Below are 13,549 nucleotides of genomic sequence, written 5' to 3' on the forward strand. Positions count from 1 at the left end.
TGTTGGCCATCTGCATATCTTCATTGGAGAAATGTCTATTTAGTTCTTCTGCCCAGTTTTTGATTGGGTTGTTTGTTTTTTTGTAATTGAGTTGAGCTATTTTTTTGTTTTTTGTTTGTATTTAAGTAGCCCTTGAGTTGAGTCTATCTATCTAACTATTTATTTATTTATTTATCGTTGTATTGGGTCTTCGTTGCTGCGCGTGAGCTTTCTGTAGTTGCAGCGAGTGGGGGCTACTCTTCGTTGAGGTGCGTGCGCTTCTTATTGCGGTGGCTTCTCTTGTTGTGGAGCATGGGCTCTAGGCACGTGGGCTTCAGTAGTTGTGGCACACAGGCTCAGTAGTTGTGGCTTGCAGGCTCTAGAGCGCAGGCTTAGTAGTCGTGGTGCATGGGCTTAGTTGCTCCACGGCATGTGGGATCTTCCTGGACCAGGGCCCGAACCCATGTTCCCTGCATTGGCAGGTGGATTCTTAACCAGTGCACCACCAGGGAAGCCCTGAGCTGTTTTTATATTTTGGAAATTAAGCCCTTGTTGGTCTCATCATTTGCAAATATTTTCTCCCACTCCATAAGTTTTTCAAGCATATGCAGAGAATTTTCAAAAATTGTGTATTGACCATAAAGACAGTCTCAGAAAATTTCAAGATTGAAATCATGTTGGGTACTTTCTTTCACTACAGTGTAATTAAGTTAGAAATCTATTAAAAGGATAGACTATCCATATGTATTTGGAAATTAAGAAATACACTTCTAAAAACTGTGAACCGGAAAAGAAGACATAATGAAAATTAGGGAATATTTCGACTGAATGATGAGAAAATATGACTGGAATGCAGCTTGTTAGATAGAAATCAATAACTTTAAATGCATATATTAGAAAAGAAGAAAGGCTGAAAGTTAATGAGCTCTTCCATTTCAGGAAGAAAAAATAAGAGCAGAATAAAATAGAGGGCAGGAAGAAATAAAAGCAGGGACAGAAATTAATGGATAAGAAAACAGACATACAATAGAGAAGATCAAGGAATCAAAAAAGAATTCTTTTTAAATCTAAAAAAAAAGAGAGGGAGAGAAACTTTTAATGGCTCGACTGAGAAAAAAGAGAAATCATAAATAACTGAAGTATGGAATGAAAAGGAAAAAGGACATGACTGCTGATATTGTTGACATTAGATAGATAAAAACATACAAGGAAATGTTTTATGCAAATAAATTAGAAAATATAGTTGAAATGGGCAAGTTCCCAGAAAACTATGACTAACATAAGAAATAGAATACATGAATAATCCTTTAACAGTTAAATAAATTTGATCAGTAATAGGCACTTCAGAAAGACTTTATTTCCATTTGGCATCCCTGGCATGTTCTTTTAAAATGTTCAAGCAAGGCATCCTACATTTCCTAATATTTTCCCAGAGAATAGAAAAAGAAAGGACATTAACACTCATTTTATGATGGTAGCATAACGTTGATATAAAAACTTGATCAAGTACAAAGGAAGTTTACAGACCAGTCTCATTAGTGAACATAGATGCCGAAATTTGAAAGGACTAATCAAGATAAGGAACCCAGCAAATGTGTCTCATGGTAATGTTGGGTTTTCCCAGGAATGGAAGAGGTTTGGTTTAATATTCAATGTAATTCACTGTATCACTATATTCAGAGATTTAAGAAAGAAAAATGATATAGTTATTTCAATAAATTCAAAATAAATTTGGTACTCAGCCTTAAAAAAAAAAGAAAGAAATGTTGCCCTTTGTGACAATGTGGATGGACCTGGAAGGTATTATGCTTTGTGAAGTAAGTCAGACAGAGAAAGACAAATACTGTATGTTTTCACTTATAAATAAAATCTAAAAAATAAAATAAATGAATACAACAAAACAGAAACAGACTTACAGAGAACAAACTAGTAGTTACCAGAGGGAAGACGGGTGGGAGGATGAGCAAAATGTGTGAAGGGGATTGAGAGGTACAAACTACTAGGTATGAAATAAGCTACAAGGTTGTAATCTACAGCACAGGAAATATAGTCAATATTTTATAATAGCTTTGTATGGAGTATAGTCTATAAAAATATTGAATTACTGTGTTGTACACCTGAAATGCAATATTGTAAATCAAATATAAATAAACTGATTGATTTGGTAAAATTCAATATCTTTGCATGGCAGGAAAACACCCCTAGCAAGCTAGACATAGAATGAACTTCCTTAATGTGATAAACAGTATTTCTCTTAAAGAATACAGCAAACATATTTAATGATGAAACTTGGAATGTGTTCCCATTTAGATTGGATGTGTCAAGGATGCTCACTCTGACCACCAATTTTCAACATCATAATTGAGGTCCTAGCTAAGCCAATAAGGCAAGAGCAAGAAAAAAGAAAGCAATAAGGATTAGAAAGGAACAAAACTACCATTATCTATAGATGATATATTTGTATATGTAGAACATTTCCAGATAAATTATAATTACAAAGTTTAGCGATGTTGTTAGATAACAAAGTCAATATACAAACACCAATTGTGTTTCTATAAGCCTACAAGAAATAAAACTTTTAACTAAGGATATCATTTACAATAGCACCAACACTATGCAATATGAATAAATCTTAACAGGCTGTATGTAAGACCTTGGTCTTATCTACTGAACAGTTGAGGAACCCAGTAGAAAAATGTAAGTCCCTGTTTGCTTTCTTTTCAGGCTTAAATCTAGGAAATATACACTGTTTAAATTCAGTATGCTTACCCCGGGGTGGGGGGCGCTATACATTTTGTCCAAAATACCACAGAATAACATCCTAAAATAGTTGTTTGCAATATTATTTTTGGAGTAAATTGATCACATCAAAATAGAATATCTTGGTAATAGAGATTTGGGGCTTGTTCAGTCTGAGTCTTTATCTAATAGTAAGTCTTTTCTGTAGCATTCTTGAAAGCATCCTCTGGTGGGAGTTCATTCACTTTTCTGCCTGAAATTTCCACTCATGGGAACTAGTACTGAATCATTTCACAGAGATTTTTTTAAGTACATATTTACCAAGTACCATGAGAGCTACCTTTACTTTGTCAAATTTAGGACATCATCAGTTGTAAGATGCATCATTTCTTCATGTTCTACTAAATAAAAAAGTCACTTTTCGACTGACACACCATTGATTTTTTTTTTTTTTTGTGGTATGTGGGCCTCTCACTGTTGTGGCCTCTCCCGTTGCGGAGCACAGGCTCCGGACGCACAGCCCCAGCGGCCATGGCTCACGGGCCCAGCCGCTCCGCGGCATGTGGGATCTTCCCGGACCGGGGCACGAACCCGCGTCCCCTGCATCGGCAGGCAGACTCTCAACCACTGCGCCACCAGGGAAGCCCACACCATTGATTTTAACATGCATCTTGAGTATAGAGGTTTTTAAACGTTTTTAAAAGCAGTTTATGATTTATAAAACATTTCTACAGAAGTATTTCTCGTGTTTTACAGTTTAGAAATATTATTGAGAAAATCTGTCTTTAATTTTTCAGGTCTATCATGCTTCCTTTCGTATTTTTCCTTCATAATTTAAGCATCCTTAAATTAGTTCCTTTTCTTGGTTTTCCATTTATTTTGCCATCCTGGTCATTTTCCAGGATGCCTTGTAGTTTATCAGTAACCTGCTTAATACTGAATATGATGCAAACTTCAAAAAGAAAATTGTAAAATCTTAATATTAGTTTATCCACAAAGTAGAATACTCTGAGTTCATGAACTAGAGTTTTGTTAACTTAATAAGATTTTCAGTATTTTTTTTCCTTAAAACAAGGCAAAATTGTTGTGTTTTAATTTTTACAAGTAGGTTTAAATTTTATATATCATACTTTTCACAGCAAAAATTTCTCCCCATTGACACTTATTTACTCGTTTTTAAAATTGAGGTTAAAGATGCTACTTCTTTTAAAGTTAACATTTTTTGTAACCAGTATAAACAGGATTGTAATACACGTCTCTTCTAATTATTCTTTTCATCTCTACAAATCATTGCAAAACAAATCTGCTGGGCTTCCCTGGTGGCGCAGTGGTTGAGAGTCTGCCTGCCGATGCAGGGGACACGGGTTCATACCCCAGTCTGGGAAGATCCCACATGCCGCGGAGCGGCTAAGCCCATGAGCCATGGCCACTGAGCCTGCGCATCCAGAGCTTGTGCTCCACAACGGGAGAGGCCACAACAGTGAGAGGCCCGCATACCGCAAAAAAAAAAAAAAAAAACAAACAAAACAAAAAAACAAATCTGCTCATTATTTTAACCTGGGACTATTTCTAAATGACAAAGGTGTTTACTTGTTTTAGAAGTGAATATTTACATTTGAATTTTACATTTTTTTTTTACAATCATGTAATTCCTGGTAGTCATTGTGTGACTTCTTGCTGTGTTGTATATATTGCCTAGTTCAACTTAATTCATCTAAAGGAAAAAATGACGCCTCATAGTATGTTAAATTTATAATTATCTGATTCATATAGAATTTATGGTTTTTGATTATTGTAAAATTAAGCTTTTTTAGTAGTTAATATACTTTTCTGTCTTTAATAACACAGGTTTTGAGAGTATTTTAGAAGGGCTTTATGGACCACGGCTACGAAGAGACCTCAGTTTATTTGAAGGTAATGTTTCTTTAAATTTTATTAAAAATTTTTAATCTTCTGTCCATTTTACAAATGAAAAATGGTTGTTCTATACTAACTTTGTATTAAAATGAGTTTGTGATCTCATTTAATGAGAAAATATTTTTAAATAAGTAAATAAAATGATCTAAATATTATTTCTATTACATAATGTAATAATGATAATTACAAAATTTAAATTTTCTATTATTACATTATTATATAATCTTTAAAAAACTTTTAGTACATTGATCAAAGTAGAAAACAAAGCTTGTTTTTGGCTTAATGGTAAAATTTAATTTTTGTTATTTTAAACATTATGTGCCCTGACTTATTCTTAAAGAGGACTTAAAAAGGTTCAGTTAAATAAATATCTCCTGTTGCTTATGATATAGGCAGCCTGGAACTCAGATTGTCATTCTGAGATACGCCGCCATGTGTGTTCAGAGTTTTAATACTATTTGTTATTTCTTATAGCCTCCTCTTCCAAACACTCTAGCATAAATCCTGGTGGAAGATTTTGATCTATGCTATAATTGCTATAATATAGTTTAGTTTTTTTATTACTTGGAAATGTAGAGCACTAGGAGAGAACATTTTTGTAGACATTTGAAATTTTATAGTACAGCTCATTCACAAAATGGGCAGTGCTAGTATAGATTTTCTACTTTGATTTTGGTACAGTTATTTCTGAATCTCGTACCTGTTCAGTTTTATATGCTAATAACTCTTTTAGCTTCTTTTCTTCTCTGGTACGTTCCATTCTACAAAGACCCAAGGTATCTTGTATAAATATATCTTTTGAGTTGAGGCAATCAAAAGTTTTCTACTTATTCTTTTTTTTTTTTAATTAATGTTGAGCAGGATAATTGAGTTATGAACCATAGAGCTGGTATCTATGAAAGATCATTTGTGCCAACCACCCACGTTCAGTCAGATGAATGATATCCATGCAGAACATGACTTTTAGGATGGAGACTCCAAAACGTGCCTTATTCTAGTGTATTATCATTCTTATGACTAAGAGCTTTCTCTTTTATTTCTTAACTGTACTCATTTCTCGTTTTATCATCGTTTAACACTGCATTAAATATTTTTACCTGATATATTTATAAACACTACTAATTGTAGTTTCACCTATTTTTCTGAGCATGTAAATGAAGAAAGGAAAAATCCGAAGAAACAAGAATTTAACCTGTGCTTGATATTTCTTCAACCTTTCTTTTTAAACCTGCTGTTCTCATTCAGATCAGAAGTCAGCATTATACTTAATTGCCTTCTGATAACCCAAGTTGCAACTTGTAACTCTAAGCGTCTTGCTTCCCTCACTGTCATTTATTTATTTATATAGTTATGTGTGTATATATTTATGTCTTCGGAAATTAGTTTATTACATAAAGGGCAGAATGTGCTAATGAAATAAATTCTTGTATTTTATATTTAGACTAGTATTTCCTTAGCATACAAGTAACACATGTTCATTTTTGGAAATTAGAGAATACAAATAAATCAGAAAGAAAAAAATTACTCCTAGTTCCACGACCCACAGATAACCTTCACCATTTTTATATAAATTTAAAATATATGTTTAGATGTATTTATTCTTTTATTAAAGTAGTACATACTGTATATACAGTGTATATAGTTTTTTGTGCCTACTGATTTTGTTCACTAGTGTATCATTTGGGTATATAAAGTTCTGGATCATCATTCTTAATGACAGCACAGTATTACATTGTAGATCTATGGTAATTAATTTAATTAATTTAATACCCTGTTGCTTATACCTCATTCCATTTATTCTTTTAATTCTGATAGATCTTGTACCTTATATCCTCTTTTGTGCTTTTTTTGGTGGGAGGATTTACAAAATTAGCTAAGCTTTGGAACTCAATCTTCTTCTCACACATAGGCACATACTGATGTTGCCCTTTTTCACCCCAGACGTTCTAATAACTTTTCTCCAGGTTTCTTAGGTAAATTCTTCCTCCTTTTCTTTGCTCTTTTGAATTAAAAAAAAAAGGTTTCTAATCAAAGTTTCAGGCATAAGAGGGATAATATTAATTGTAGTAATAAATCTGTATCTGTGCAAAGATAAAGACAGCCATACATTTTGAAGGAAGGTTACAACAGAGCTATCAAAGTGTAGAGCCTTTGAAAAGGCATGTAGAAGCTATCCATTATAGACATCTCCAGCTTTTTTCTTATCCTCTTCTTAAATAAGTGTGCTTTCTTTGTTATCATTGTATAAAATGGTTTAATATTTAGATGTTAGGACTACCAAGTGTAGATATTTCTCATTATACAAATCTGTATGCAAGAATCACATAGGTGAGTGTATGTTTTTAGATAAATCATTGGAAATCTGAACCCTTGTTACTCACTTTCCAAAACTCAGGAACTAGATGAATTGGCTAGCCAAGGGATCCTTGTATATTACTCTAAATTATTTTTATTATAAAATTAAATGCATAGTATTTTTATTTTATAATACATTTAAGTTAAATAGACTGCATTGCCAATCTGCTGCTGTTTCTGTGGAAAAATGTACTCTAAACTTCATAGTGCTACTTTGAAAGTCAACTTTGGCATACAGTGTATTTTTAATTTTAAGGCTTTTTATCATCTGTATTAGTGTTTTGAGAAGTTTATATTTTAATTCTTGAAATCTATTCAGAGTCACCTCCAGATTGAATGGTTTTGAAAGCTTTTGAGTGTTGCTAATTTTTAATTTGTTGGAAACAAAAGCTTTCTGTCTTCTTTGATCTGTTCTTAGGACTTTTTGTCCTTTTGAGGAAAACATAACTATTATTTCTTTTTGGAGTAAAGTCTCCAAAGAAACTTTGAATGTCATCAGTTTTTATGTACTCCTTGAAAAGTTCCCCATACTCTATGCCTCTCTTCTACCAACCCAGAATTCACTTTTCCTGCTATCACATGACTTTTAAGCAGAAATTCACTCTTGTTTTCTGCTTTAGTCAATCCTTTCTCATGTCTTATTGGGGAACCAGTTTCTTTCATTTGTAGGATTGTCTGATTTACTTGCCCTGACTATGGATATTTACAAAATATGAAAAGAGTACAGTAGGCAGGCGTAAAGTGGCTGATAGACCCTTATTGGTTTTTCCCTAGCTCTGTCCACATTTCAAAGAGAAATTATATCAGAGGTATGCAAGCGATCGCATTGTGGCCAAATCCAGCTCACTGACTGTTTTTGAATGGCCTGTGAACTAAGAATGGTTTTTATGTTTTTAAATAGTTGAAAAAAATCAAAAGAAGATTTAATATTTTGTGGCTTGTGAAAACTATATGAAGTCCATATTTAATGCCCGATTAGTACAGTTTTATTGGAAACAGCCCCTCTTATTTGTTGCCATATTGTCTATGGCTACTTTTGTCCTTCAACAGTAGAGTTGAATGGTTGTGACAGAGACCATATATCCTGCAAAACCTAAAATATTTGCTCTCTGGCTGTTTATATTATAGTAAAGGTTTGCTAATCCCTGACTTATACCACTGACCAACATTTAATATTTTTGGCTTAATATCCTTTTTTTCCCCAACTGTTAACACTATGATGATGGAGCAAACAAAACTACTTTTTAATAAGATTTATTGGATGACATATTTTGAATGCTTATTTTGTGTTAGGAACTGTGATGAGCAGTGAGGAAAGAAAAATGAATAGGTAGTATCTTTTCCTACTAGGAACCCATACCCTAGTATTAACTAAAAAATGGGTAGCTTTCTAATATGAATTGATGCTTATTTATATTAAAACCAGAGAATCTAATACTATTTTATAGTTAGTTATATAAGTTATATTAGCTTTCCTCAATGTGTACAGAGACTTATCCAAGTGTACAGGCATACCTCAGAGGTATTGCAGGTTCAGTTCCAGACCACTGCAATAAAGAGAATAACGCAATAGAGTGAGTCACATGAATTTTTGGTTTCCCAGTGCATATAAATTTTTTGGTTTCTACAGTTATGTTTACACTCTACCGTAGTCTATTAAGTGTGTAATAAATAATAGCATTATGCTAAAAAACAGTGTATGTACCTTAGTTAAAAAAGACTTTATTGCTAAAAAATGCTAACCATCACTTGAGCCTTTGGCAAGTTGTAATTGTTTTGCTGGTGGAGGGTCTTGCATTGATGTTTATGGCTGCTGACTCATCAGGGTGTTGGTTGCTGAAGGTTAGGATGGCTGTGGTGATTTCTTAAAATAAGACAACAATGAAGTCTGCCACACTGATTGACTCTTCCTTTCACAAACAATTTGTAGCATTCAGTGCTATTTGGTAGCATATTACCCACAGTAGAACTTCTTTCACAATTGGAGTCAGTCCTCTCAAAACCTGCCATTGTTTTATCAACTAATTTTATGTGATATTCTAAATCCTTTGTTGTCATTTCAACAATCTTCCCAGCATCTTACCAGGAGTAGATTCCATCTCAGGAAACCACCTTCTTTGCTCATCCATAAGAAGCAACTCCTCATCCTTTGAAGTTTTATCATGAGTTTGTAATGATTCAGTCACATTTTCAGGCTCCACTTCTAATTCCAGTTCTCTTGCTATTTCCATCACATCTGCAGTTACCTCCTCCACTGAAGTCCGGAGCCCTTCAAAGTCATCCATGAGGGTTGGAATCAGCTGCTTCAAAACTGCTGTTAATGTTGGTATTTTGACCTCTTCCCATGAATCATGGATGTTCTTCATGGCACCTAGAATGGTGAATCCTTTCCAGAAGGTTTTCAGTTTACTTTGCCCAGATCCATCAGAGGAATCACTATGTATGGCAACTATAACCTTATGAAATGTTTTTCTTAATGATTCCTGGTCAGTGGGCTGCAGAGTGGATATTGTGTTGGCAGGCATGAAAACAACATGAATCTTGTTGTACATCTCCATCAGAGCTCTTAGGTGATCAGGTGCATTATCAACAAGCAGTCACATTCACATTTTGAAAGGTCTCAACAGTGAGCTTAAAATATTCAGTAAACCATGTTGTCAACAGATGTGCTGTCATACAGGCTTTGTTGTCCCATTTATAGAGCACAGGTAATGTGGTAAATGAGGACTTTTGGAATGGTAAATGAGCATTGGCTTCAACTTCAAGTTGTCAGCTGCATTAGCCCCTAACAAGAGAGTCAGTCTGTCCTTTGAAGCTCTGAAGCCAGTCATTGACTTCTCCTCTTTAGCCATGAAAGTCCCAGATGACATCTTCTTCCAATATGCGACTGATTTGTCTGAATTTTAAATCTGTTGTTTAGTGTGGCCATCTTCATTGATTATCTTAGGTAGATCTTCTGGATAACTTGCTGCAGCTTCTACATCAGCACTGTTGCTTTACCTTGCACTTTTATGTTATGGAGATGGCTTCCCTCCTTAAACGTCATGAACCAATCTCTGCTAGCTCCAAACTTTTCTCCTGCAGCTTCTTCATCTCTCTCAGTTTTCAATGAAGAGAATTAGGGCCTTGCTCTGGATTAGGCTGTGGCTTAAGGGAATGTTGTGGCTGGCTATCCAGACCACTAAAACTTTCTTATCATTCATGTGTTCACTTTTAATTTCCTTTAAGAACTTTTCCTTTGCATTCACAGCTTGACTGTTTGGCACAAGTGGCCTAGCTTTCAGCCTGTCTCAGCTTTTGATATGCTTTCCTCACTAAGCTTAATCATTTCTAGCTTTTGATTTAAAGCGAGAGACTTGCTGCTACTCCTTTCACTTGAACTCTTAGAGGCCATTGTAGGGTTATTAATTGGCCTAATTTCAATATTGTTGTGTTTCAGGGAATAGGGAGGCCCAGCAAGGGGGAGAGATGTTGGGGACAGGCCAGTTGGTGGAGCAGTCAGAACACACACACAAAGAATATACAATGGAAAAAAGACTGTCTCGTCAGCAAGTGGTACTGGGAACGTTAGACAGCCGCATGCAAATTAATGAAGTTAGAACACGTCCTCACACCATACACAAAAATAACTCAAAATGGCTTAAATACTTAAATATAAGAAATGACACCATAAAATTCCTAGAAGAGAACATAGGCAAAACATTCTCTGACTTAAATCCTACCAGTGTTTTCTTAGGTCAGTCTCCCAAGGCAATAGGAATAAAAGCAAAAATAAGCAAATGAGACCTAATCAAACTTAAAAGCTTTTGTACAGCAAAGGGAACCATAAGCAAAACGAAAAGACGACTTAGACAGAGTGGGAGAAAATATTCGCAAATGATATGACCGACAAGGGCTTAATTCCCACAATACACAAACATCTTATATAACTCAACAACAAAAAAACAAAAAACCCAGTTGAAAACTGGGTAGAACACCTAAATAGATATTTCTCCAAAGAAGACATACTGTTGGCCAACAGGCACATAAGATGCTCAGCATCACTAATTATTAGAGAAATACAAATCAAAACTATAATTATGTACCACCTCAGACCGGTAAGACTTTTTTCTTAAAAAGTCTACAATTAACAAATGGCTGGAGAGGGTGTGGAGAAAAGGGGGAACCTTCCTATACTGTTGCTGGGAATGTAAGTTGGTGCAGCCACTGTGGAAAACAGTATAGAGGTTCCTCTAAAAACTAAAAGTAGAGTTGCCATATGATTCTGCAGTCCTACTCCTCGGCATACATCCAGACAAAGCTATAATTCAAAAAGGCACATGTGTCCCTATGTCCATACCAGCACTATTCACAATAGCCAAGACATGGAAGCAACCTAAATATCCATTGACAGATGAATGGATAAAGAAGATGTGGTATATATACACAACGGAATATTACTCAACCATAAAAAAGAATGAAATAATACTATTTGCAGCAACATGGATGGACTTAGGGATTATCGTACTAAGTGAAGTCAGAAAGGGAAAGACAAATACCATATGATATCACTTATATGTGGAATCTAAAATATGACACAAATGAACTTATCTATGAAATAGAAACAGACTCACAGACATAGGGAACAGACTTGTGGTTGCCAAGAGGGAGTGGGTGGGGGAGGGAGGGATTGGGAGTTTGGGGTTAGCAGATGCAAACCACTATATATAGAATGGATAAACAACAAGGTCCTATTGTATAGCCCAGGGAACTATATTCAGTATCTTGTGATAAACCATAATGGAAAAGAATCTTAAAAAGAATATAAATATGTGTAACTGAACCACTTTGCTGTACAGCAGAAATTGACACAACATTGTAAATCAACTCTACTTCAATAAAAAAAAGAACACACATAGAACATTAAGTTTGACAACTTATATCGGCACAGTTCTTGGACCCCAAAGCAGTTATAATAGTAATGTCAAAGATCACTGATCACAGATCACTATAGCAAATATAATAATGAAAAAGTTTGAAATGTTGTGAGAATTACCAAAATGTGTGACACAGAGACACAAAGTGAATAAACGCTGTTGGAAAAATGGCATTGATAGACTTGCTCAGCACAGTGTTGCCACAAACCTTCAATTTGTAAAAAAATGCAATATCTGCAAAGTGCAGTAAAGCAAAGTGTAATAAAACAATAAAACTGCCTTATACGGTTGGACTACAGTTTGTTCACCTATTTGAAAGACCTGGTCACTTCCTAGGTTTGGCAATTATGAATAAACCTGCTATAAACATATGTGTGCAAGTTTTTGTGTGAACATACATTTTCAACTCATTTGGTTAAATACGTAGGAGCACCATTGCTGGATCCTTTGGAAAGGAGAGACTCTGTTTAGCTTTGTAAGAAGCAGACTATCTTCAAGAGTGACTGTACTATTTTGTGTTCCCACCAGCAGTGAATTTAGGTTCCTTTTGCTCTACATCCTCACCAGCATTTCATGTTGTCAGTGTTTTGGACTTTAACCGTTTTAATAGGTGTGTAGCGGTATCTTGTAATTTGCATGTCTCTGATGGCATGTAATATTGAGCACCTTTTCATATGCCTGTTTACTATCTGCATATCGTCTTGGGTGAGGTGTCTGTTCAGACAGGTTTTGGCGTCAAGAATGAGTTAGGAAATATTTCCTCTGCTTCTGTATTCTGGAACAGATTATAGAGAAACCATTTGGGCTGGTGCTTTCTGTTTTGGAAGGCTATTAATTATTGATTTGATTTCTTTGATAAATGCCTGTTGAGGTTACATATTTTTTTGTGTGTGAGATTTGGTAGATTGTGTCTTTCAAGAAATTTGTCCATTTTATCCAAATCTGTGGGAAACTAATGTTGTCCATAATATTCTTTTGTTACTCTTTTAATGTTCATAGGATCGGTAGTGATGGCCCATCTTTCATTTCTGATATTTCCTCTTTTTTTCCTGGTTAGCCAGGCTAGAGGTTTATCATTTTATTGATCTTTAAAAAATCAGCTGATCCTAATTTTTTAAAAGGTATAGAATATAAACTGGAAGGATATATTGCAAACTATTAATCGTTATCTCTGGATGATGGGATTATGAATAGTTTTTCTTTTCTCCTTTGTACTTTCAATATAGTTAATATGTAGTTTCATAATGAAAAATTATTTTTTAATTATATTCCCTACTGTTATGTATCTTTTAACAAAGTTATAATCAGTTTTCATGACCTTAATGAAAAATCTAGTTTCAGTATTCTCCTTTTTCACTTTTCATTGAACTTTATCTTTAGGAACTCCAAATTTATTTTCTGTGGCTTGAGGGTACTGAAGAGAATAAAAACATTAAAAAGAAGTGTGATTAGTTAAAAGAAAATGAAAGTAACATCTACTGGACTTCTGTGTTTTGCGTATGTTCTTAATTTTTACTACAGCCTTAAGATGGAATTATTATTATCCTCATTGTACAGTGAGGAAATTGAAGCTCAGAGAAAGTGACTAGCCCAAGGCTACATCTATCAATAGTATGTGGAAAGACGTGGTTCACTACAAGGCT

General features: G+C 34.6%; 1 protein-coding gene across 10 annotated transcripts in view; it reads left to right on the top strand.

Annotated features, from left to right (window-relative positions):
- The window catches only part of LCORL (ligand dependent nuclear receptor corepressor like), a 160,577-nt gene that overhangs the window by 38,632 nt on the left and 108,396 nt on the right, over positions 1–13,549 (top strand). For 8 of the 10 annotated variants that reach the window (XM_029235073.1, XM_029235075.1, XM_029235074.1 and 5 more), the window contains exon 2: positions 4,567–4,632. In XM_029235073.1, coding sequence (XP_029090906.1) covers positions 4,567–4,632 — 66 coding nt within the window. Of the gene's footprint in view, positions 1–4,566; positions 4,633–9,232; positions 9,370–13,549 lie in introns of all 10 variants that reach the window. The other 2 variants (XM_029235069.1, XM_029235070.1) reach the window with 1 other exon arrangement.

The sequence above is a fragment of the Monodon monoceros genome, unplaced genomic scaffold, assembly GCF_005190385.1.
Source record: "Monodon monoceros isolate NGI ecotype Baffin Bay Population unplaced genomic scaffold, NGI_Narwhal_1 Super_Scaffold_20, whole genome shotgun sequence".
NCBI classification, from domain to species: domain Eukaryota; kingdom Metazoa; phylum Chordata; class Mammalia; order Artiodactyla; family Monodontidae; genus Monodon; species Monodon monoceros.